The following is a 27922-nucleotide window of genomic DNA, read 5'->3' on the forward strand; positions in this document are numbered from 1 at the left end:
ATCAGTTCTAATTTGATCCATTTGTAACTCAGAGAATGTACATAATTTATGTGACCAAATACAGTAGGCTACCTGTATTTTACTGTGTGTTGTTGGCTAAGGGGGAGCTGATAGAAAATCCCCCTTTTAACTAGATTCTGCCCATTGCATTATCTAGATGTAGCCATCATACCTTTAATTTAAGGGTTTTTGTTCACAGACAAAATTACCTGATGCTTGTGAAGCCCCTGATTCTTACATGTTTGTTGTATTATAAACATTTTATTGTCTGACATCTACAATATCAAATACTTTCAAAGTGAATAGATCATTTAAAAATGACAATGCATTGTTTAAATAAGATTAGTATTATATTTGTGTATATTGTTTCCGTACTGTATTCTTTTCTGTTAAACGTTTTCTTCTGACACCCATTGATGGCATTGTGTTTGAGTTCACTGAGTGAATCTAATTTGAAGTTCATTAAATTGTCTGTTCAACAATTAGTGGCCACACTAAAAAGCACTAAAACACATCTCTCTCTCTCTCTCTCTCTCTCTCTCTCTCTCTCTCTCTCTCTCTCTCTCTTAACTGACCCGCTTTATCACTCTCTCCCTACAGACTCAGGTATTTCTCACCCTGTGAAGGAGGAGAGAGAGAGGAGCCCGTTAGTGCCTGGGAACCTGACGGATCCCTGGGCAGAGAGATAGAGAGACACGTGAAAGAAAAGAAAGAGAGAGAGAGCGGGCAGGGGGACCATCGATGAGAACAGGGAGCAAGAATGCTGTAAGGAGCAGGCTTCAAGGAAAGAAAAATAAGGAAAATTCTCCCTCTGCTTTTTGTAGGGGTCTGCAAGCATCTTGTACCCTAAGCAGGCTGGTTTGAGTGGATTACAACACCAAATGGACAGAACCAGCACCATGGGAGTCTCCAGGGTTCAGGTAAGTGAGGATGTAGCTGCCAGAAAAACCAGGGCCATGGGAATTGGTCCTGCTGCTGAAGGTAGAGACAGGCCTCGAAGGGTATTCTGATTGAACATTCATTTGGGACCTTCTTGGTTGTTAATCTTTGAGCCTGCTAAAGAGATCAAGTCAAAACAATTGATGCAACTGGGGCATGGTTTATACAATTGCTGTCTGTTGGGCTCGTGTTGAAGGCTATGTTTGTGTGTTGCATTTATAGCAGTGTCATTGTCTTGCTTTGTAAATTAGGAGATAACTTCATCCCTCAATAGCCATGCATTCAACTACACAGGAATATACACTGCTGTAATTTTTTTTATAGTTTTAATGTAATTATTTATGGGAACTGGTTGAACTTTGGTCCTTTGACCGAAGTCAAGACATGATTGACGCACATTCTGAAGCAAGAAAGGCGAATTTTAAATCAATTTAATTGACAATAGAATGACAATTTACATTGTCTACTTTGTGCAAGTTAACTGTTAGTTAACTTGATATGGATTGAGAGATATGGATTGAAAGAGTATGAAATGAATGCTTCACCTTACTGTCCCAGGGGACCTGCAGGTCAACATCCATGACCGCAAGCTCCACCCACACAAAGGATCCTGGGTACACACCCATACATACATCTATTGAATGCCCACTGTAAACAGGAATAGATTTAGACTAAACTTATGTACATTAATGAGCAACATTCAAATTCTCCCAATCTTGGGAGTGATTTAGTGACTTTTATCCAAAATTGACCTATTCAAACACACATTCACACACCGACAGCGGAGGAAACCATGCAAGGCACTAGCAGTTAGGGGTTCAGTGTCTTGCTCAAGGACAGACTAACCCAGGGGTGAGCCGGGGATAGAACCAGGGATCAAACCCACTGCCAGCAACCTTCATCAAAGATACAGTAATGGGAATTACAATGATATTACAATAACGTCAAAGTGGTTTGCCTGCTGTAATTGTTCAAATGAAATTCTACATCTACAGCCAGCCCATATGAATATGTGAATGTACTGGACCAATCATTTCATCAAGCAGTTATGTCATAGTTTGCCATTTTAAATACCCTACTTACAGAAAACAAAAACTATGCTATTTGGAATTCCCATTGTTGAAACCATGTCAAAGACCACCTACTCTCTCACAGAGGTGAGGCTGGGACCTAGCAGGTCTTCAAACTACTTGGGAATGTTCTGGAATGTGAGATGAGTTTGAGAACTGCGGTAGTGTGGTTGCATCCAGACAAAGAGCTCTCTGAGTGTTTAGATCTCAGTGGATTCTCAATTGAACTCTAGCTGAAGTTGACAAACTGATGAGACAAGTGTACTTATAGTGACATCCCGCACATCTCTGACTTATAAGATTGTGTTGTCTTGAAACATCATACATTTATTAGAAATATGAAAAATGAAAAACATTCAAAGAACCTATCACAGATCTGCAGCTACTCATTATGTAGTGTATATATAAACAATATGTAGTTGTGATATATGTATATATCGCAATATATCGCAATATATCACAATATATCGCAATATATCGCAATATATCGCAATATATCCCAATATATCCCAATATCGTGATACGACCCAAGTATCGTGATGCGTATCGCAATATAATCGTATCGTGACCAAGTATCGTGATACGTATCGTATCGTGAGATTGTTGCCAATACCCATCCCTAACACACACACACACACACACACACACACACACACACACACACACACACACACACACGCACACACACGCACGCACGTGCACACTCACACACACACACAATATATTGGACATGCATGCAGCATGCACTGTGAGTGCTTGATACAGCAGAAGATGCTGCCGTCGTGGACCAAAGTAGCTATGACAGAATTGTCCCCAGTACAAGTAGTAGTAGTAGTTTATTTTGGTCATAAAAAAGAAAAATACAATGCATTCATTTCACATATGGATTAGACCAAAAAGGTGCAGGCTGAATCCAATGGCTTATTTTGCCTATCCTTTTCACGTCAAAAATCATACGTAAAGACAAATGTGATTTTAAAAAAAAAACAACCAACTGACAAGACTTACAGAGTTCTCGAAGTATCATCATATATCAACATTCATATATGATACTTTAGTAATCGATTTGAATAATAATAAATAATATAATAGTACCTTGCTTGAAACTACCATATAAAGAGTAAATGATACGGTTATAGCGTTACTTTATCATAATTAATATACAATTTATAATTTCATGTCATTACATAGCTGATATTCCTTGCATTAATAATTCACATTAATGTTCTATATTTATCTATTATTTTAGATGTATACAATTTTTTAAATGTGTTAATTAAGCTACACTTTTTTAGTTCATTGTCCAAGCCGTTTCATAGATTCACCCCTCTGACACTTATACATCTACCTTTTTTGTTGGTTCTTGCCATAGTCACCTTAAAAATACCAAATCCCCTTAGGACTTAGGTTATACCTGCTGTCTCTAGACTCAAACAGCTCCTGGATACAGCATGGAAGCAGATGGTTATGTGCCTTATACACTATGACTGCAGTATTAAGGTCAACAAGATCATGTAGTTGTAGGGTGTTTGATTGAATGAAAGTGGATTTGTTGGTGCGTAGTAGTCTGCATGGTTGACAATTCTGATGGCTTTCTTCTGGATTAGAAATATTGGATTGATATTTGATTTATAGTTGTTCCCCCATACTTCCACACAATACAGTATGCAGAGTGAGTTCTGGTCTAAACTAGCTTTCATTTTATACAGTATAGCAATTGCTTTGGATACTTTTGTTCTTAAGTTGTTTATGTATGGTTTCCAGTTGAGTTTTTATCAATTATAATACCCCAAAAAATATTCTCAAACACTTGTTCGATTTCAATATCAGCTAACCTGATTTTGACCTGTTTGTTTATTTTCCTATTGCCAAAGATGATGAATTTTGTTTTTGCTTAAGTAATTGTGATGAGTGGTGACAGGCTCTTAATGATTCATTCACATATCCCAAATCCATCTTTTTTGGCAGGGAGCATGTTTGCATTAGCAAAGGTGGCCCAGTTTGTAGTGTAACTGTGTTGGCTGGTCATGATATAATGACCACAGACACTCTTATTTGACTGTTTATATTAACAACAACACACTAACTTCGAGTGAAACTATTGACTACTACATTTTTATACCCCTTAAACCTCAGTGAAATAATCTTTCAGCACGTTAGAAGTTCTGCCTCAAGCATGGAATTCTTTCCATGCTTGAGTCCACATGTTAAACAACAATAACAGGCAGGGTCCAATAAGAGCGTGGCTCCGATGTTGATCTCTGACATGATGATGACGTCAGTCTTTCCCATGGAGAGGCAGGCATTGCGTTGGAAGGCAAAACTAGCTACTACAGTGCCAAATATTACGTAATGACAATAAATGTGCATGAACTTTTTATTCCAATTTATTTCTGGCATATCGATGATGTCCTATTGATTATGTCAGTCATCTAAAATTTGGGACACGGTTTGAGCAGTTCTGAGCCCAGTGTACTTCCATTGCTAAATTAATTAAAATAAAATATGAAAGAAAAAATAATGGGTGGAAGTAAGTTGCCGTTTGCAAGATTAGCTCCGAACAAACAGACACATAGATACACAGACACAGACAGACAGATCCCTCTTATAAGATGGATTGGCTCCTTCAGAGCCACGCCATGAAAATAGTTTCAAGATTTGTATGTACAGTACATCAAAGAGATGTCACCGGAGTAGTGAATGGTTTGAAGATCTCTTTTCTGTAATGTTAGTATGAATTTGAAGTGACAAACTAATATGTATTATTCTTAAAGAAATGGGCATTTATCACTGAGCCTAAAGTAATCTGCTTCACCCTGAATGCTATACAAACATTAGCTGGAAATAGCCTAAATGGGCAAAATTAACACGTCCAATGGATAAAGACAGATTGCGTACAGTCAATATCTGCAAAAGCATTGGTATAAAAATCTTAAAATGTGTTTTTAAATTATTGCTGTGTTGTCTTTTTCACGTGTCTTTACAGGTGTCTGTTCCCTCGCTGTTGCTTGTGTTCCTTCTGTGTGCCCTCTCCTCTCATGCCCAGGATGAATACTCTGCTGACCACGAGTCAGGTCAGTGCTTAGGAGATGTCACATGAAGAGCTATCTGATCACTTAGCAAACCAGAGGCAGACTGTTATCATTCTCAGTTATATTTTATGAACTCTTGTATACTTGTTTAAAGTGCTTTTTACAAAGGGCTTTGGAGAACAACAAAAGGGCACAATGTGATTAACACACATCTATCGGAGAGATTGTCTACACCCTCCACAAGGCCAACTGTGTCATCAGTGACAGGGACTACATTAGGGTGGATTGGTTAATTGACATAACTACTAAATTAAAAAATGAAGGAAAAAAATGACAAATGCATAAGAACTATTCTAAACTTGTTTTATACTAAAATCTCACAACACGAAAAGTAGGTGTTGTTATTCAAATCAACATCATAGCTAAGCTATCGTAGCAAATGTGTGATTTGTCTGTGTGACTTGTCTCAAGAATAAGGTTACAATACACTCACTTGAGAATTTCTGTGTTCAACCAGGTGAGGAACACACCTATGAGGGCTCTGCCTTGCCACATCCAGGTGAACATCACGGCATCATAGTTTGTCTCACCATTTATGCTTATTCGAGTTTTCAAGTTGAATCACATAAATTGTACAATTGCATATAATTATAGATTCATCTACCCCAAGAGGAATTAGAATTACAATAGACTTGGTCTGTCTTTTGTGCCGGTATAGCCATGAAGATTTACAATGAGGCACATGATGGTCGCTCTGCTCGTTCAATAGACTAATTAGCTCGGAAGTAACAACAATTCAATAATGTAAGGACAATGTCTGACATGGTTACTCTGTGTATTCAATGCAGGTTTTTGTAGAGGGTGTATACAATTGTTTGAAAGGTGGTCCAAGTGTTTTGTACCTTCAGTATAGAGCCGAAGTGGACATAAAGTCATGATTCTCTCCTCTCTTCTCCTGGACAGAGTACCCACTGGAGCCCACCCAAGAGCCAGAAGACTATGACCCCTACGCACCGGAACCCACCCTCGTCACCATGATCACTGAGGATGAATACCCGTACGCCACCACCACCGAGGCCTACTACGCCAAAGAGGACACCACCATGACCACTCAGGTAGAGAGAACAAAACATCCCTGATATGCATAGGGAGGAGCCTGTCTCTGACCAGCCAAATGGACAGAGAAATTAGGCTATGATCATTGATCACATGACCTGTCCCATGATTGGATTAGAGAGGAATCCGATCCCAGTTTTCATGCACCAGTCTTATATAGACACATACTGTTTTGATTGATTGAATATTTTATTAGGCAAAAAAATGTAAAACAGCACAGTTACATTTAAAATACTTTGTCTAACAGGTCCGTTCATAAAAGTCCTTGCGGACTTGTTTCCAATGAGGGCCTTGGTATTCAATTCATAGGCATATATAGTGGCACCACAGTTCAAATATCATTACAAAATAAACAGCAAAAATATAACACTATGTACAACAAAGAAAATAAAAAAGAGGGGGGAAAAAAATTTACAAGAACAGGGGGGGGGAGGGTCTGCTGTCTAACGGGAAAATGGTACTACCTCCTCATTTGGCCTCCTGAAAGGTGATTTTTTAAGGCTCTTTTAAATGAGCCCAGCGAACTGCATTTTTTAAGGGATGTAGTTAGACTATTCCAATCCTGGGTGGCAGTGCTGTAGAAGGAGAATTTGCCCATGTTTGTTTTATGGGTGGGTGGTACCAAATTGTTGTTAACGCTCCCTCTGGTATTGTGACTGTGGGTGTCGCTAACCTTTTGGAGGTATTTACTCAGATATGCGGGAATAGGGGGCATATCGGGCAAATTTGCATTTACAATTTTGAAGGCCAGTCCCAGAGATAGACACACACATTATAGAGCTACAATGTACATGACTGAGAGTGTGTGTGTGCGTCACGCGTGTGCGTGCGTGTGTGCGTGTGTGTGTGTGTGTGTGTGTGTGTGTGTATATGTGCGCGCGCATGCACGCATGCGTGCGTGTGTGTACAGCTATCTTTATGAAAACCAAAATGTCCTCATAAGGTGAGGCAAATTACAGAAAGTGCAGTTACGTTAGGGTAAATGTGAACATTAGGTTGATGTATTGTTGATGGTTAGAAGTTAGGAAATTCATGTACTAAATGGAAATCAGTTGAATGTCCTCACAAGTATAGCGGTACAAGGCATGCTTGCAACATGTGTGCATATAATATGTGTCTGTGCTGGCCCTCATGGTGTATTATCATGTCTTATCAGGTTCCATATGAGTACCCTCCAGCAGGCCCTGATACAGACTCCTCTGAGGAGGAGTCAGGTGCTGAGGCCACTTTGGGAGAGGAGGGGCCCACAGACTGCAACTGTGAGCCCGGTGAGCCCGGCTTTGCAGGCTTTGCTGGACCCAAGGTAGTCACCATCTTAATGGCATTATGAATGTGCTGCATTTGAGGGCAAGAATGGAAGTATTTTCTATGCCGTAGCCAAAGGCCAAGCCATCTAGTATAGAGTTTCTGCACTGCCCTTTGTAACTTCATGTAGCAGAGAACAGATCCTCAAACAAACGGCACTGAAGCCAACGAGCGGTTCACAAGCTGCACACAAAGTAATGTGCTATCAATAGCTAAAGATTTGACAGGGAAGCAACATCATCATTAGACTGTTAAGAGTACAACTTTTTTTGAACTCAACATTTTCCTGTTAATCGATTTGTTTTTAGATACTGGATTACATTTTCTCCAAAGTCATTAAAATGTTACCAAATATGAGGGCGCTTGGGTGACGGCGCCGCCTCAGGGGTAAAGTACCTCTGTACCTGCCCCACCACCACAGAGTTTGGTGTTCAAATGCATTGCACAATCCGGTTTAGCAGTGAATCCGGTTTAGCCGAGCACAGCCAATTGGCCGTGCTCAGGGGAGGCTTGGGCTGGGCCGGCGGCTGTGTCAATGGGGAATGTTGAAGGTTGGAATAGGACGTAGGTGCTACATCCTCCCACTGGGAGGACATACCAGCAGTGCATTGTGTGGTGAGGAATTAAAGGGGGTAAAAATAATTGGCTGCTCTAAATTAAGGGGGATTGCCAAACTTAAAGGTAGGGTAAGTGATTTTCTTTGGTTAAAATAAGTGTTAAATAGCTCTATATTCTGATAGTACTCATTGCTATAGAGTGTTTGTTCAGTAAAATGAGTCTCCTTCTCTCCAGCTCTTTATAAAACAGAAAATGCATTTTCGTTTCAGTTTCAGTTTCATTTCCAATTTTATCCAATCAGGATAGAGAACTCAATCAGGATATAGATTAAACAAGTGAAATTGGAAGTGATGACACTAAGAAATGAGCAGGCAAAATTGGAACTGGAACACTATATAAATGAAGCTTGAAAATGGGTACTTCCTCCTGATTGGCTGAGATTTTGACACCTACCGGAAAATGTATTTTCTGTTTATTAAAGAGCTGGAGAGACGGGGAGACTCCTGTTACTGAACAAACACTCTATAGCAATGATTACTATCAGAATATAGTGCTTTAACCTTTTAACAAAATACTTTTTGTTTTAACCCAAAAATATCACTTACCCTACCTTTAACTGAATAATTGAGACAATGTTGGCTAAAGCACTTTGAATTGCCTTGTTGTCTAAATGTACATCTATCTATACAAATAAATGTGCCTTGCCTTGCCTTGCCTTGCCTTGCCTTGCCTTGCCTTGCCTTGCCTTGCCTTGCCTTGCCTTGCCTTGCCTTGCCTTGCCCTGCCCTGCCTTGTCTAAACATCATTGAGCTGTTAAAGGAAAAGACCACTCTGCCAAAAGTACACCCTGCGTATGTCACTGATCACATGACCTCAATCAATTATCCAGTTCTAGGCAACATAGAGGGGGGGGGGACTTCTTTCTTATTTCCACACAACAGCTCTAAGGTGTATTAAATCTCTGCAAGTTGATTTTCATACACTACTGCAATGAATGGAGTCCAGTGGTTTCCTAAAAAATTCAAATGCCTAGAAAATTGTCGTAGTGTCGTAGTCAGTGGGCTAAACATAACAGACCACCGGTATAGTCTGTAAATCTCAATTGTTCTATTGAACTTGCTTCAGAGTAATGAAATCTCTTGTATCCCAAGTGAAAGCTTATCCCAAGTGTGTGTATTCTTCACCGTTTATTAAACATTTTACTTTACCCTTTAAGTAAATTATTCACAATAGCATGCAATCAATATCAATCAATTACGTTTTGCGTCCTAGTTTGTTCATGATGGCTATCCATTTGATCTTTCAGTCTGTGTCTCTCTCACACATTTCACTTTTATATCATTTTAGGGTGGCAGGGGGCTGCAGGGCAAAACAGGCCTCCCAGGGATTCAAGGAAGGGAGGTGAGTATCAGACACATTATTATCTACAAAGTAATGTTTGATCAATATGGAATGGCAAAAACCTATGACAAAGGCACATTGAAGTTTATGTTCTTGCGATACATTTTTACTGCCTCTACAGCACATACGGTACATTATTTGATCGTGTAAGAGGAGATTATAGTAGGCCTAATTTGATAATGAGTACATTGTTATGACATTATTTATAATTGTTGTTTTTGTATTGGTTACAGGGTTACAGGGGATTCAAAGGGGTCAGAGGAAGAGGAGGAGACGCGGGGCCAGTGGTGAGAAAATCATACTATCCATACTTCTGGCCATAGCCTGATATGGATGGATTCAAACTCAACAAACAATAACAACAATGAAAACACAACTGTATGAACTTAGTTGTGTGTCTGGGATATTAAATGAATCTGGTTGGTCAGCGGTTAGCTTAACTAGCTATAATGTCCAGTAGTTATTATGGTGAGAAAAATTCTCTTGGGGGCTTGACTCTTCCTGGTCCCTTCCATCCTTAGCTAACTAGTATATTTAACTGATTGATTTAGTATCAAATCTTCAGAAAAAACTCTGCTTTCTTTATATAATTAATAGTAATTTTGCTATGCACTGCAGAAAGAAAATAATTGAATCAGTGTTTTTTTCTGTGCTGGATTATGGAGATATTTAATCTATGAATGAGCGGCTGCTATCTATCAATCAGCACCGAGACCCTGTGACCATTGTAACACTCACCATTATGGTGAGACTCATTTATATTAGGGTTGGTTGATGTGACACACAGACAAAGATGCAGCCACAATGAACATCATTTAACAAAACTTTTCTTCACTTTGTCCTTGTGCCCTTTTGCTTTTGTAGGGAGACAATGGTGAAGATGGTGGAGATGGTGGCTCTGGTTTCTCTGGAGGCATGGTGAGGAGTATACTGGAGTATACTGTCTACTGCACACCTTACTGCATAAGGATTTTCTATGTGTCTAATTAAGGACGTCACATCTGGAGATACTTTTAAACGTGTTCTTGTGTTGTGTCTATTATGGTGCAGTCTCCCTACAGTTTGAGATTTGAATGTGCTAACAGAATGACACTTCCCTTTTAAGAGTGTTTGAAGTACCTTTCACCTAAGGCATGGCTCTGTATATGGCTAGCGGTCCAATAAGAGTGTCTGTTTGTTTGTCTGTCTGTGTTTGTTTGTGAGTCTTATGCACACAACGTTCTTTTTCTCATATGTTTTATATTTTTTGAAAAGTTGAACTTCATCCCCATATAGTACTCGGTACCACTCACACCCAAAGTGAGCAAATGTGCAGCTGGATCCTGGACTTTCTGTCAGAACGACGAGAAGTGCTGAGGTTGGGGTCTAAAACCACTACCCTCAGACCCTCAGCACAATAGCCCCCCTGGGATGTATTCAAAGCCCACGTCTATACTACCTGTGCACCTACTACTGCATAGCCACGCACAACTACTCCAATTTAGTTGTCATGTTTGCTGACAACACAACAGTGATAGGCCTGATTACGGACGACAATTAGACAGCCTACAGAAGAGAACCTGACACAATGGTGCCAGCGAGTTCAAATTCCTGGGAGTGCACATCACTGAGAAACTCACCTGGGACGTTCACACTGAATGGCTGGTGAAAAAGCACAACAACTCCTCTACTTTCTCAGGCGACTGAGGAAGTTTGGCATGGGCCCCAAGGTCTTTGAACCTTGAACCATGAACCTTAATATATGAGTCCTCACTAATGCTCACTATAGGACGGTAACGTTCTGTCTACACGCTCTGTGTCTCAGAGGTGGACTGTGGATAGCTCGGAAATGTGGCTGCTTATGACATCGTCAGCGGTAATTTCATACAAGATTTCAAACTTTATTTTTACGCCATAGCCCCAAGGAGGTAAGCCATCTTGAAGAGTGTTTGTATGTACAGTATGTATGTCCTCCAAATTTGCATTTCCAAACTATCCACAGCCCACCTCTGAGTGGACATAAATGGTACCATCTTATACTGAGCATTAGTGAAGACCAATTACATGAACTAGCAAAGGAATATTTTTCAAGAATGCCAGACTTTTTCTTTGAAAAGGAGAAATTGCCCAGACCGCTGCTTGTGATGTCATCTGACCTCCGACCCCGGATTGGTGTTCCAATCCAAAGTGTGACGTAAGAACAAAATGGCCGCTGTTGAATATGGCCTCGGATTGGATCGGAAACCTTGCCCAAATTATACTTCATACGTCATGGATACATCATAGACGACTGCTTGGGAGCTTCGCTGTTATTAGACCCTGTCTTGTTTAGTTCCCATAGAGAATCTTTAAGTAATAAGCAATACGATTTCTTTCCATTCAGGGTTGGAACATTAAACGGCACACAGCTCATTCCCCCTATTCAACACATCTTAAACACCTACCTGATATACCATTAATCCTAACGGCAGCAATTTTATTGTTAATATAAAATATAAAAGACAGAGTATGAAGGTACATTACAAAACCTCAAATCAATACTGTTGTTCATGTAGATCATATTCTTGTAAGTCATTAAAAGAGTTATTACGTCATTACATGTACTGTTCACCGTGGTCGGAATCTCCCGAACTGTGCCTCTTAGTCCTTTAAATCAGCTATCATGTTTATATTTAACAGTTCTCTCAATATCAGTTTTGACCAAAAGTTGACCTGTTACTGTCTACTGTTCAGTTGTTGTTGCTTAGATACAACACACCAATAGGTGGCAGTATGAGCCATACAGTATATATGCATTAGTTTATTTTCCTTCCTCTCTGCCTCAGCCTCTCTCTCACACATTGTTTCATGAGGCTAGTAATCCAAGCATTCTCAGACATCCTTAATGGTGACAAATAAAATACCCAGTGAAACAAAGTCAAACAAAACATTTATCCATCCATCCACCCACCCATTTGTTTCTGGACATTCTAACTCTGTCACTTGTCTTCAACCTTTCTCTTTCTGTTGCCAACAAGGGGGTACCTGGAATTCCCGGAGACCCAGGTGTTGGAGGAGTACTAGGTCTGAAGGTAAATACCAGCATTTCAGCCCATCACTAAAGCACACACATAACAGACAACAGCACAGATATGAGTTCTTGTAACAGTATGGAACATGTATTTGTCCTCCCCCGCCCCCCCCTGTCTTCCAACATGTATACTGTAAAGCCTAGTTCTTATACCATAGTGGCTCATACCAGTTCAATAGCAATAGCAATCCAACATCATATCCTGCATTCTTAACAGGGTGAGATCGGTATGGAGGGACCCCGCGGAGGAGTTGGTGCTTATGGAGATCTAGTAAGTACAGCTTGTGGTGAATTAAGAGTCCCTATAATGAAGTGCCATCTCAGCCAATGAGTCAGCGGTACCCACATCAGTTTGAGCCCCCTTGCCTTCACGGTAAAATCGTCACAAGGTGGCATTCAGGAAAATCCTCAGTGTTAATTTTCCTATTTGTAACTCTGAGACTGTACACATGTAACCAAAATTTGGTTACAGAGGTAAATCGACACAAGGATTTTACTGCATACTCACAAGGTCTGTAAGGTTGAGTTAGTCACACTGTATATGACCTTATGATAGCATCATAGCATGCAGGGGAAGTCACTGTCATAATGTTCCACAGTTATACAGGTAGTCATACTGTGTCCACTTTGATGTTTGACTGGTAATTTTGCTGATAAACTTGACAAATGTCACATCATCTGCTCAATCCAGAGACGTATATTTTGTGGCCACTATACCATTTCTGTTTTGTTTTGGCATTTTATGTGATAGACACAAGACAAGAAAATGAAAGCAAGATCCATGTGGTAGTGTAAGATCTGTGGTAATTCCATCTTAAATTGTTATTTGGCCAATTATTGTGGCAAAAATTTGTTGCAAATTGAGGCAGATACATCTTGGTTTTCTGACATTTAGCCTCCCTGCAGATAGATGCTCAATGTAAAAGCATTGTTGTAATTTAGGCATTTAGCAGACACTCTTTATCCAGAGTGACTTACAGTAAGCAGGGTAAACACATACATAAACTAGAAAAAGTGCTCCTCGGAGCACAGGTCTCCGCCAGGCCAGGTAGGTTATTGTGGGCCAACAATGTTCGGAATTCGCCAATCAGGATGGAATATAAAAAATCGGACGGAACCATCTTGATCACTTGACTATAGAGATAATGTGTACTGATTTGCATGATGTTTGGACAAAATCTGTAGGAGTAATATAAAAAAGAAAAATCGGCCTCCTGGTGGCGCTATAATAGGGCAATGTTAAAAGAGTGGCGTTTGCTCTTCAACGTAGTGCGAATGTGCGTGCAAAGTTCCACCGCAATCGAACGCTGCGTTCATGATTTGCGGCATTTTGTTCAAAACGGGCCACTCCTGCAAATATTTTGAGGTCAATGTTAGCCAATCAGGTTGGAATATAAAAAATCAAACAGATCCATCGTGATTACATGACCATAGAGATCATGTGTACCGATTTGCGTGAAATTTGAATAAAATCTGAAGGCTTAATCTAAATTTTTTTTTTACATAAATCGGCCTCCTGGTGGCGCTATAAAAGGCTAATGTGAAAAATGTTTTTCCTTGGCCTCTAGGGAGTATGCGTGCAAAGTTTCACGCAGATCGGTGCAGTTATAGTTAAAAACGCAAATCGCCCTTTTATAGCGCCACCATGAGGCTGATTTGAACATTTTCAAGTGGCATTTCTTCCTCAGCCTAGTGGGAATGTGCGTGTGAAATTGCACGGAAATCGCAAGCTGCGTTCATGATTTGAGGCATTTAGTTCAAAACGGACCAATCCTGCAAACTTTGGAAGCCAACCTTAGCCAATCATGATGGAATATGGAAAATCAGACAAATCCAGGTTGATCACATGACTATAGAGATACTGTGTACTGATTTGCGTGATGTTTGGATAAAATCTGTAGGAGTAATATAAAAAAATAGGTTTTGCACAAATCGGCCTCCTGGTGGCACTATAACAGGGCCATGTAAAAAAAGAGGCAGAGGTTCTGAATTGGCATTCAGGGAGTGTGTGTGCACACTTTTCTTTTCTAATATATTGTACTGAGAATATCTCCTATATAACAATCAGAGGTGGGGACTTGGACTCGAGACTCGAGACTCGACTTGACTTGAAGTCCCGATTTTGATGACTTTAGACTTGCTTGACCAAATCAAAAATAGACTTGGACTTGCTTGGGACTTGAATGCCAAAGACTTGAGACTTGACTTGACTTGAACACTAAAGACTTGAGACTTGACTTGACTTGAGCCCTCTTGACTTGTCTTTTCAAGTCACTTTGAAGTCACTTAAGCAAGCCAAAAATGTTTAAAAAGTGTGCATCAACTATAATGTTATTAGTCAGAAATCCCGGCCGTCAGTGACACCTAGTGTAGTGTTGCCAAAGCTGCTTATTTACCCTAACTTTTGGACAAACTTTGGCTTGTTTTTGGCTTGTTTTTGGAAGTCGGTTTGCTTGTTTCTCTCCCGATACTTGGCAACACTGGCCCACATGTTGCACGTTACCAAACAAACAACACACCGGCTTCACTCCTGCCGTCGCTGCTGGAACTGAAGCCAGGTGGAATAAAATGTCAACTCCAGCAGTTATAGCTTTCGGTTTTAAAGATTACAAGGTGGAAGACAAGACGAGAAAAGCAGTATGCAAGGCAAGACCTATACTTCACATTAACATTACGGCGTGCTAAGAGCAAACTACAGTATAACCAGTGGTGGAAAGTAACTAAGGACATTTACTCAAGTACTTTACTTAAGTACAATGTTGACTTATTTTTTACTTTACTGAAGTATTTGCAATTTTCAGTACTTTACTTCTACATTACAGTCATTTAGCAGACGCTTTTATCCAAAGCGACTTACAGTAAGTGCATTCAACATAGGTAGGGAACAAAACTACTAATCACCAGAAGTCCTAAGTGCATTTTCTGCAAAAACAAGCAACCAAGAGTATACCTAGCGCTAAGGTAAAAGTGCAATATATCAGCTACCTACTTCTACTCAACTACATACATATCAGAGGCAGATATTAGCCTACTTTTACTCCACTACAATTATTTGAAAACTTTAGGTACCAGTTACTTTGTAGATTTTGGTTATTAATACAAAACATACATTGACCACTTCAGCGCTATATACATTTCCTCTTCTACCCCGGATTTGAACGCGGTTTCCAGTGCAAGTGCTGAAATTTCACCATTGTGATAATAGAGCCTGCCTGCTTGATCAGAGGATACACTGAATTTGTGTCAGATCCTGTGTCTAGGTGAGACATGGCCTTTGACATTATCTAAATGTCTCAATAGAAGAGCAGGGAGACAAAATACAACCACCCTGATTGTATAAGTTATATTGTAGTAACATACTCTACCATACAGATTGTACAAAATTACATTATATTCATTAAAAAGGGCCCTTTTAAACCCTGTCCTCAAGGAGGAAATTAAAAGTACAGTATCTGCGTTCTGTTGGCCTGTTTTAAAACAAATGCAAATTGTGAAAAATGGTCATGATTTATGTAAATCTTTACATATCTTGAATTAACATTTTGACTTGTTTGGGACTTGAAACAAAAGGTTAGGACTTGTGTGGGACTCGAAACAAAAGGTTAGGACTTGTTTGGGACTTGAAACAAAAGGTTAGGACTTGTGTGGGACTCGAACCAAAATGCTAAGGACTTGTGTGGGACTCGAAACAAAAAGCTGAGAACTTGGACTTGACTTGGGACTTGGCTGTGTTGACTTGGACTTGACTCGGGACTTGAGAGCAAAGACTTGAGACTCGACTTGGACTTGCAACATAGGGACTTTGTCCCACCTCTGATAACAATGGCCTAGGATGACCAAACAAACTTGGTATATGATAACATCTAGGGAAGGAGGTGTGTTGTGTACCAAAAGGAGGTTACTTTGACCTTAAAACCCAATCACAATCACTGCTACATCTGGTGGGGGCTCTGGGTTGCACTGCAATTCTGGTTGGTAAAGGTCACATAGTTATTTTCGGGGTGATATTTAGAAATGGCCCCTACAGGTTTAAGCTGTCTAGTCTTCCTAACACTGTGTATTTATTTTATTTTAGGGCTCTCGTGGTGCAGTTGGGACCACGGGTAGTAAGGGCGGTAAAGGCATCAAGGTAATTATGAGACGTTTGATTGCAAAATGTACACCGCAATTATACTGCCGTTTAAGTCCTGATATCACAAGCATGTCTTTATGTTCCTCACAGTTACTCTTGATATGTTATGAAATTAATATTAACCACTTAAGCCCTACTATATTTTGTTGTACGATGAATAGCAAATTAGCCCATCTACAACCTTGTAGATCTGCTATTTTTTTTTAATCTTTGAAAATAGGGACACCAGGTTGAAAGTGGTTAGTTAATTAATTTTTTTTTAAATATGAATTCGAATTTAGTGACATTTCCATGCCTATGCAACAGATCATTTCAAGTGGGTGAAGACCTATATTGTTGTAGTCTCTCCTGACATGAACACAAAGTTTAGCTTGTGTTTTGTGTTTTAATGATATACCTCTGAGTTAATTGTTAATGGATCTGCATTCATAGTTCTAACATTATTATGTTAACACTACCTACAGGGATCACAAGGTGTCGTAGGGAAACAAGGCCCTCAGGGACGTGGTGGAGACAAGGTATGTCAGATGTTTATCAACGTTACCGTTATGATGCACAATACCTACATGGCCTTTAGTTTTAGTAATGTCCTAAGTGGACAACCAGAAGTTCCTACTTCGACTGAATCTACTTCATGTCAACCCAAAGGAGGTATGTCTAACAACCCCATGATAAAACAAAGTTCAGCAACTTGTCTTGCAAAAGGCTGAAGCACAAATGGGAGTGTTTATAGTAGTCTGTATTTATAGAATTTGAAATGGAATGAGCTTAGGCTCAAGTGTGATCAAACAACTCCATTCTGAAGACGAATTTACGCAACAGTGTTGTGTGACAAGTTGCTCACCATGAATAATGCTCAACATTAAAGCAGTTTTCTAAAGTGTGTAAAATTAATGATCACAAATGTATACTTTCAAGGTATACTTTTTTACTTTTTATATGGAAAACCACAATGGCAGATATTGGTCTGATACATGTTCGCACTCATTCCACTTTCAAGAAGACTGACAACCTGCTAAAACCGATGGAGGAAAACACCAAACATTCTTTTTATGTTCTGTCCCTCACAGGGCCAGATCGGAGCACCTGGCTTCACGGGGGATCTAGGGGATCCAGGCTACACCGTAAGATTTGACTCATCTATTTGACTCATCTCTTTCATCTCTTCTCCAGTACTACTTTATTAATGTACTCTGTACTGTATACGCTAGAAGTATGATGGTTTTACTCTGGACCTAATGTTCTCTGTCCATACTGTAAGATACACTGTCATTTATTCAGACCAGAACAAGAACAGTAGGATCAACAAGGGTCAGAATCAGACAACTTTATAGTCACATCACAGGTTTACAGGTGTAAAACAGTGGGTGTCTATGTTTCCATGCATGGGATTCTTAGGCCTGATTTATACTTAGTTGTGTGCCAGTGTCCTATTTTCTTGAAACCCTACACATCATCAGACGTTTTGCCCATTCTGGCCCCTGACCTGAAAATAGTTTGACACACTGCGACTCTTTATTCATGTATCTAGAAAACTATGTACTTGATGTGCATGAAACGTGTACTTGTCATGCTATGTTTGAGTGTACTTTTAGAAGTATATACTAAAACATTACTAAATACGGGCACATTTTGTTAGTACAGTATACAACAGATTTTATTTGTATCTATCGATATAGACAATCAGGTTATTTTAGCTCTGTCTTGAGTGCAATTTAATTGAAAGCAAAGCACTCCTCTATAACATTCTTACAACTCTAATTCTGAGAGTTGAAGTGCTAATAATCTGAACTTGTTGTTGGCTGTTCCTTCCTGACAGGGCTATCCTGGACAGCCAGGAGGCAGAGGAGGCTCTGGGAAAAAGGTACAACCTCTCACCTCACCATTCAAAGTGTGGCAGGGAATTTTTGTTTTCCCTTCAGACCTTACCTAAAGCCTACAGTTAAGTATTGTTTGTAGATTGACACAAGCAGAGATTCTTCCTCCCGCAGCACATTATAAGAGTTGTATTCCAGTCATTGGTAGAACAACCATGTGTAGTGATTTAGACCCGAGCTGGGATCAAACCCCAGTCTCCCACCCACTGGGCAAACGAAGCACAACCCACCGTGCCAATAGAGCTGAGCCCGAAGGGCATAGTTGTTGTGGCCGGGTCTTGTCTTGGGCACTACATCCTCCAAGTTGAATACATTCCTTTTTGAGTAAGGTGGGGTTTCTTGTACAAAAGCTTGATTGAAGGATTTCTCATAGTGAAGTAACTGTAACAAGTAAAAGTGAAAGTATGCTTGATATATATTGAAATAAAAACTGAAACAATGTCTTTCATACATGACTTGACTTGTGTGTTGTGCATCTAGTGTATGGGGCATTCCATTTGGGTGAACTTTCGAAAATGAAAATGAAACTATTGTTCGCTGGTGTCAAAACAAAGTATTGATAGTAAACCCAAAAGTCAGCATGCTTTAAGCTTGTTTTACCCTTTATTCCTAAAGAGTCAATATCTTTGTTGCTACAGTACAACCATAGAGACTATTTTACTGCCCTTTCATAGATAAGTTGGTCAAAGTCTTTATCTTGTTCAAAGTGTCTATTTGAAGGTGAACACGATATCTGATAATGAAATGCATCATTTGTTAATTTTTAACCCCCTTCCTTTATCTCTATGTCCTTATTTTTCCCCATTCACCCTCTCTTTCTGTCTCAGGGTTCCCAAGGCCTCGGTGGCCTGCCAGGTAGTGATGGGGAGCCTGGGGAAGATGTGAGTAGATAGACCAGTAATTCTCTTTTTTAATTTCAAGGACTCCCAGTTTTATATGCATTAGTGCCACTGACCCCCATTCAATATTTTTTTTAATCTCTGGGACCCCAATCGACACTGTACAATCCTCAGAGTTAATTCAAATCTGAGAGTGTACAGATGGAACCAAATGGCCCTGTACTCTCTCAGAGTTACAGACCCGTAAGGGAACCCGGGGCGTCCCCGGAACCCAGTGAGCTCGATGATAAAAAGAAGAAATATATGCACTCTGTAGAGGCATCCAGACTATAACCCAACATGTTGTATCTCTGTTCATCCCTGATGATTTGTTTTACCAGGGTCCTATTGGAGTTCCTGGTGTTATGGGGGAGCCGGGAGTATTTGGAACCAAGGTAAAGAGACAAATTTGGTCTTCTAACTTCACCACTGTTTCCATGTGTAGACTACATACGCATGCACTTACACAGACAATGATACAATAGACTTATTTAAGCCTACAGATGTAAAACTATATAATAATCCTCGGACCCAAATCTGTGTAAAGCCTAAGATCTACTTGGGGTAAAGCAGGGTACTGAACTAAACATCTGCTGTTGGCTGGTGTTGGTGCCAGATGATGTCATTCTCTCTAGAGAATGACATTACCTTGCACCAACACCAACAAATACGCGATGGCCAGCTCAGTACCCTGCTTTTCATCAATAGATTACAGGCTTCACACAGATTTTGGTTTAGTTCCTCTAGTAGGGAGTAGGGTTTTCCAAACACTGAAATGTTTTGTTTCCGTTCAAGGATTCATAGGTATAACATTAGACGTGTTTTTTTTAGGGAATATTCACACTGGAAGATTTACTGTATATTGAACGTCATGAGGTTGAACAAGAAATTCCACAACAGATTTGTGGTATATGGGTGCTTATGTGAGGGCCTCAGTTGATCTACAGTAGCTGTAGCACATTGTACAATACATTAATAACATCTTCATATGAAAGACGTGTACTGTAGGATCCACTACCCATAATGTCTTTTGCGATGACCATTTGCACTATATGAGGTACTATTGTCCTCCTATCACAGTATATCTTTGTGCCAATGTCACCAGTTCCTATACAAAAATAGTACTTGGTGGTTAAAGTGATTGTGATGATACTGAAATAGTGCACGGTTTCTTGCAGGGCAGCAGAGGGGATCGTGGAGTGAAAGGACCTCCGGGGAGAGTGGGTTCTGTGGTGAGTGGGGCGGGGGGGGGGGGGGGTATGGTGGTTCTGTCACATGACATAAGACCCATAAATTCTGTCAGAGAACTCCTGAGGCCTTGTTCGACAATGGCAAAAGCAATCCCTGGTGTAATTGAGGTGTTGTCCCTGCTTACCGGTACTTTTCTAAGTAAGCAGGGACAACACCTCAATTTCTTTGGTGATTTTTGCTTGGACTATGTACAGTAAGTGGGTTTACCACCACAGCCTAAAGGCTTTTTTTTAATACTCTCTAGATACTGCATCTAACTGCACAGCAACATCAACACTATATGGATTTAAAGTTCCCCTGAATTGAACCCACAATGTTTACTTGCTAATTGTTCTAACTGGCATGTCTTTTCATGTGGTGAGTTTTGTGTAGGCGAAAAAATACTGTTTTCACTGGCATTCAAAATGAAAGGGAGAACAACCAGGGAAAGTCCCTAGAACACTGTAATGTCTGTGAGATAAAAAAGGCCACTCAGACATGATGGACCGAGCAAAGATAACCTTTACATGTTTGTGATTGAAAAGTTACTCACTTCCGGTTTAATAAAAGAATGCATATGAAGTCACTATTGGCTAACAAAGTATCTTCGATTTTTGGTGATTATTTTGAGGGTACATAAAATACAATAATTCTTACACTATTCATATCATTTGATGGAGAGGGGAGATATGATCTAATCTGTTCAATGACAAAACATATAGAATCAATATTCATTTGGATGCATTATTGTTGTGGTTGTTATTATTATGGTTACTGTTATTGGTGCTATTGATGGGAGCATACCTAGGTTGTTCCTCAGTCAAAAGACAACCCTAACCCCAACCACAAACCTAAACTGAGGGAGGTTGACCCCCTATATACACTATAACCTTCGTCTTTACTTGTCTTTTAGCCCGTCTGTTCATCGATAGCTTTTTGAACTCAGTAGTGTGTTTGTGTTTATGTTTGTTTGTTTTAGATTGGTTTATTTATCAACTGAAGCATATACAATGAGAATAAATATGTATGCTACAAAGTGTTAATTCTTCCCATCTTGTGCATCTTTTATTTGATTTCCTATGCTGTATCTTATGCTATTGATGACAGTCCATGTCATTTATCTCTCTGTTCTATCTACCCATCTATCACAGGGGCCTCAAGGAGGACGAGGAGATGCTGGAGTACCAGGGAAACCAGGACCTAAGGGCCTGCAGGCCCAACCTGTGTGTATATGTACTCTATGTTTACAGTATATACATCACTCACTCAGTCACACATTATCTAAGCTCCCCAAAACCTTGTCATCACTTTTCCTCTTGTTTCCTACTGAAAAGAGATTTTTTTCCCTTTTCTTTTTTTTAATGATACAGGATAAAGGTTTAACTTAACGTCAGGTAAAGTATGTGTTTAATTAATGGTGCAATTAATTGAATAAATCTCTTTTTTATAGGGGGCTAAAGGAGAGACAGGGCCTGATGGTCAGACGGTAAGTTCTTATTGAAACTCCTCATTAAAACAGCAAAACCATGTTGCAGTAACTAAAACTAAAGGATCTCTGCCTTGGATTCAATAAATCACGGAGGGTTGTTCATTGGAAGTTAGTCTATCTATACAATGTAAGAAAAGAAAATAAAGGGAGTCTCCTCGTGCACAATAATTATATTTAGAATTAGATTTTCTTTTGTATTAAAATTAAACTGTGACACTATGGTCACATAAACAAACATGATACATAAGAAGAGGAGCGGAGTTGGTTAGAGAAACCTAGATAACAACGTCATCAGACGTAATTATTTCACTGAAGTGAATTGCGTATTTGGGTGTCATGTGAATTGGGCGTCTATGATCAGCAGTTGTTTATTTTGTTTGGTGTCTTCCTCGTGCCTTAAGTCATATGTAGTTTCCTGGTATTCATGACTCAACTTCTCCATTGTCTTTATTATCTATCAGTCCATCTTTGTGTCTGTAAATCTATCTGCAAGTCAAAAGAGTAGTTGGATAAAGTGCAGGTATAAACTTTCAGATACGGCACGTAAAAAGTGGAAGCATTGTACTGTACATCACAAGAGAAACCTAGAGGAGTGTCATCTTTTGTTACTAGGATTTTCCATGCAGGGGCCATTTACAAGTCATGCGAATCAGCATGTCACCAGTTGTTTTGTGACCTGCTTTGTGGTTTTATTCCTCGTGACAACTTCCTCACTCATTAAAGGCTTTATTTACTTTCCCTTAGGGTGCAGCAGGGAGACGGGGCATCAAAGGAGTGAAAGGAGAGAAGGTACAGTAAGAACATCTCATTGACTATCTGTATACAGCACAACTATGTTATTCCACTTCCTCTTTCCACAGGTTTGTTGTTAATCAGTGTTTTCTTCCTCATAGGCAGCCACAGGCGACCGTGGGGACAAAGGATCGGTAATTACTATTTTCTTATTTTTCACCATGACGTCATTAGAAAAACTACGTTACAGATTGAGATCTTTGTTCCTATGTGTTATTTCAAGAGGGGAAAATGCAACTGTATTGGTAAGTTACGGATTAGAATAACATAATTAAAATAACCTACTGTATGTTAACTTGTACAGTACAGTACTGTAGGTAACTTGATAACTTCACAACAATGATGGCACTTGTAAAGGAGTATATTTTAGAGGTGTTGAATGATAACGTTGTCCTGCAATGGCTCTGCAATGGTTTTCTAGATCTAACTGAGAAAATCTAATGCAGTTGAAGTCACTGTTGAGATAAAATGGAGCACACTGCTTCTATCAAGGCCTCGGGCCATTGGCTAAAATCAGGTGTGCTCTGCAAACAGGATTGCTCTGATTTTGAACTGTTTCGAGATCAAGAAACTGAGAACAGGTGGCAGTGAGGAAGAAGTTAGTTAAGGAACTTCATAGATGTCTCCATGCATTCCTTCTCTATGGCTTCTTCCTCTTGTTCTCCCCTCTCCATCTCTTGTTGTCCCTTCCCTCTGGTAGCATGGAGAGAAGGGTTCTCTTGGTCAAGATGGCATCCCTGGCCGGATCGGACCCCCCGGCATCCCAGGGACTAGAGGAAATTCCGGTCCAGGTGGTGACCTGGGTGTCAAAGGCCGTGCAGGAATCAAAGGCATGCCAGGTTCCACTGTAAGTAATATTCTCAAAACATATTCGTCTTATGCATCTTTACTGAAAAACTGTATTTTTGTAGCTGTTGTATAAATGATTATGTTGGCAGATGAACTGATGAAGTGAATGCTTTCTTCCCACTCAGGGTCCAGGTCTGAGTGATGAACAGGTGCTCCAGCTCTGCAAAGGGGTTGTGACAGCTCAGATCTCACAGTACGCTGTCTCCATCAGGGCTAAGTGCTCCCAGGGCTGCCCCATCAACAACCGAACTCTCATTGGACCACCAGGATCCAAAGGCCCATCTGGATCAGCAGGCAAACCTGTACGTTACCCAAGCCTACATCTGAATTAAATAGAGCAGTTGTATAGATCCTTTATGAGTAAGAGACCTTACCTCTACTGAACTTTGAATTGTCAATTAACAAGAATAAAATGAGCGATTGCAGGTTGAGGTGAAGAACCCGGGGAAGGATGACACTCAGGGTGGGGGTGTAGTATCAGGACCTGGCGACCATCGTTGCTCTGTCTGGAGTGGTAGGTGGTCATGGCTCCTTCACTGCCCCCCGTGGGTTCCTAGGGAGAGAAATAGAGAGAGAGAAACAACTGAGCAGAAAGGAGGAGGTTGGGGGATGGAGGACGTGAAGCATAACTAAAGGATGAGTCAAGCAATCACACCTGTGTATTTATACGCTGGTGGTGGCAAACAAGGCGTGGCTGTGATAAGTGGAGGAAGTTGTTAATACAGTGGTGAGCTGGGAGATCAGCTCCCACATCTTAGTTAGGCATGGGTATCGTTCAATAATGTTCCTATATCAATACCGATTCGATACATTGATTTCGATACCGGTTCCTGAACTTTTTTCGACTTAATAAATTTTTTTAAAGGAAAACTACATAAAACATTGAAATTACGATACAAATCATTATAGAAAATAAACACAATGTGTATTTAACATAACTTGAACTCGTCTGTAACCTTTGACAAAAATAACAACATTTGAGTACAAACACAGGAAATAAGTGTAACCCAGTACAGAACCTTGTGGTCCAAACGACTAAGTGGGGCGAGCAAAGAAGAAAAGAAACTAGGGGTTTCATCACCCTCTAAGCTCAAAGAACTTATTACTGCAAGGTTACCTGTTAGTGACCAAGGAAATATTATTGTACAAGAGTACATGTTGGATATTACTATTAGTATACATTCATTGACTTAACCATAAGAGTGGGAACATCAATGGACATTTCTTCCTTCCCTACGTTCCTATGTGTCAGGGCAAAGCAGGTAAAGCTGGAGCCAAAGGAGCCAGGGGTGTCCAAGGGGACAGAGGATTGGATGGTCAGCAGGGTGCACTGGGTGAAAGAGGTATGTCCAAAATTAAACTCCCTGATAGTGAGGACAAGATCGTCGCTATCGGGTGTAAACCTTGTAATGTATGTTAAAGTGACAAATACTGTCCATACAGTATCATCTTTTTATGTTTTTATGCTGGGTTTCTGCCCGCCAGCAACGAAATATATAGAATTTGAATTATATACTGTAGATATAGTTGTTGACTGTGTTTTTCTCAACAGGTTCCAAAGGAGGTAAAGGTACCAGGGGAGATTCTGGTAAAGGCTTGCCAGGACACGATGGACACCAAGGCCTCAGAGGTGTGGCACTGTTCTTATACGGACACAAAATGACCTTACTGTGGAAAAGAACTTACGCACCCAAACCTTGACTCTCCTATTATCAAGCAATAACCTAGGCAATAAGCTACTGTAGGTTTAATGGTTTCTTGAGTCAGGTGTCCTTAAGCTAATGTTAGCTATGGAATTGAACTTTATGACCAGAGTGCTAATATTCAAACTGCAAAGTCAACTAGCTCCTCGGGCTAAATGGCTAAGAAGTTAACTTGAGAACTGTTCCACACAAACATTGTTTCCTGTTTCCTGTTTGAAAGCTAAAGGATAGGATAACACTTTATTAATCCCCCAGGGGATTTAACTTACAATTTAACAAAAGGCAATCATCAGGTCACTGCCAAAAATGTTGAAAATAACCTCCTAAGAAAAGTGGGAGCAGTTTCAAAACCAAATAGTCTGTTGATAAATGGAACAAATTTGTAGGCTTTCCTCTCTGGGGTGCTTTCCAAATGGGTTTATTATTTTGTAGGTCCACATTTCATGTTCCATTATGGTTATCTTCTCCCCAGGTTTGCCAGGCCACCCGGCAGAAGCCAAAAATGGCATGGCAGGGCCTCGTGGTCCCCGTGGGTTCCCAGGATCAATGGGCACCCCTGGCATGGCTGGGAATGCAGGAGTGCCTGGATTTTGTGAGGCACGAGACTGCAGCATTCACGCACCAGTCCTACGCAAAGAGCAGGGCCTGGTGAAGGGACCCCTCAGCGCCTACCAGATCTAACTCCAGACATGATGCTTGTGCTGGTTAAGAGGGCTGTTCTGTTGCTTCTGGGCTTTGGAGAATCATCTCATTGCAACATCATGGTTTGTTTCAATAATATTCCAGGTGACTTGGGAAGTGACCTTGACACTGGGTTTGAATGGAAACATGCTTATATTTCAGACTCATGTCCAAATAATCTTTTATATTGGTTGGGTTTGGAGGGGAGTTGTGCTGAGTACAGTTCCTTGGGGTGCTCAAGTGCCGGGCGGGTATGGTGAGAAATGCTGGACTCTGTACAGAGAATAAGCCATCGGAAAGGACATTCCATCTAAGCCAGACAAGGCTTTAAGTAAATTTGATGTGTTAGATTTTTATATTTCTGCCAAAAGCTGTGTTTCCAGTCAGACCAACTATGCTTGAGAAGGCGACAAAAATGATCCTTCATTTCAGTTTTTTGTTTTATTTTTGGTTCGAATGTGACAACAAAATGAAAATAAAAATGCAATGTAAATATTTTTTGTAAAGTATCTGAAATACATGTACTGTGTCTGGAAAAATGTTTTAGATAAATCATCTTAAATTTTGTAATATGAGTCTTCAGTTTATTGTTTTAAGTCTTGAAAACCCAAAGCAATAAGCTGCGCATTTAAGTCGTTTTCTCTAGTGAATGTGTTTGATTTGTAAAAGACAGAACTGTTACTAGACGGATACAAACCAACAAATCATATCAGTATTCACATTGCATTCAATGATCTGGACAGGTACATTGGCAGTGCACTCACCTCCTCCTATACTGTCAGTGTGATATTGACCAAGATATTTACATCCTGCCATACTGGACCAACAGCTGAAGATTTGTTTTTACTAAGCAGCTCTCATTAATTAATTAATTAATTAGGACATTGTCAAACAAAGAGCATGCATTCTCAGCAAAACTCTCAATAAAGGTCAAACAACAAAGTAAAAGTTACAAATAGTACTATATTCTATTTATTAAAATGTTTGATGGTTTTCTGTTTATTCCACCTTGTTGTATTCACATCCTTTTATTTATTTGCTTATTTGAGATCAAGCTTTTTAAAGGTTTAGGACGTGGTATTGATGTCTTGTCAATTGAACTACTACTTTACTTTCAACTACTACTTGAACTTGTGGTATCTGAGAACCACAGACTTAAAGGTTTCTATTCCTTTTGTAGTTGTCAACAACGCCATATTGCAGTTAAGTTTGTTGTCCCAGAGATGAGAATGAATGGTTGTAGAATGAAGGAGTCATCACTAGTTAGTGAGGTATCTTTGCTTCCGATTTATTCAGACAGTACAGACAGCACAGAACAGCCAACCATCTCCACAGCCCAACGGCCTGGAGTGGCACACACACACTAAGATGCATTTCAGTATGGTTCTTTATAGCAGTGGTCACATTTTGAATAAGAGGAGGTAACATGTATGGGTGTGTCAGCCTTCAAAGGTGAGCCCCCCACCTCCCGGCCCCCACATTTGCAACTGTAAAGGGCAGGAAGGGGGGATGGAGACCTTCTGTCTCCCCAATTGGGAATGCTAATTGTAACCCCTCACCCGGCTCAGGGCCAACAGCCACCTCTTTGAATACGCTCCCCTGTCTGTAGGCTACCTGTGAAGCAACCATATGGAAATATACAGCAGACCCCCCATGGGAGACTTCAAACGTCTTCCACAAACACGTATATTTCAAAAGAACCACAAAGAACCCGCCCCCCATGAAAAGCGACCGGAACACCAACCAGGAAAAAATAAAACATTCAGGAAGACCAAAACAGCAAACAACATCATACAGAACAATGCACATACAAAAACCAGG

The 27922-nt window shown here is 40.1% G+C and overlaps 1 protein-coding gene across 1 annotated transcript; it reads left to right on the forward strand.

Annotated features, from left to right (window-relative positions):
• Positions 1–899: 899 nt before the first annotated feature.
• LOC308083560 (uncharacterized protein) lies at positions 900–26909 on the forward strand (the record flags this gene model as incomplete). Its single annotated transcript, XM_080425874.1, has 26 exons — positions 900–981; positions 1498–1553; positions 4996–5083; positions 5559–5600; positions 6005–6156; positions 7314–7460; positions 9368–9421; positions 9655–9708; positions 10286–10339; positions 12418–12471; positions 16546–16599; positions 17067–17120; positions 17673–17726; positions 18422–18466; positions 19307–19360; positions 19699–19752; positions 20536–20589; positions 21739–21810; positions 22038–22073; positions 22821–22865; positions 22970–23002; positions 23569–23715; positions 23843–24019; positions 24970–25060; positions 25270–25347; positions 25893–26909. The coding sequence occupies 26 exons, from the start codon at positions 900–902 to the stop codon at positions 26099–26101; spliced, it is 2040 nt and encodes a 679-aa protein (XP_080282000.1). The 3' UTR covers positions 26102–26909.
• Between the last annotated feature and the right edge of the window lie 1013 nt (positions 26910–27922).

Source organism: Gymnoscopelus braueri, assembly GCF_963280865.1.
Source record: "Gymnoscopelus braueri genome assembly, chromosome: 4".
Lineage (NCBI taxonomy): Eukaryota > Metazoa > Chordata > Actinopteri > Myctophiformes > Myctophidae > Gymnoscopelus > Gymnoscopelus braueri.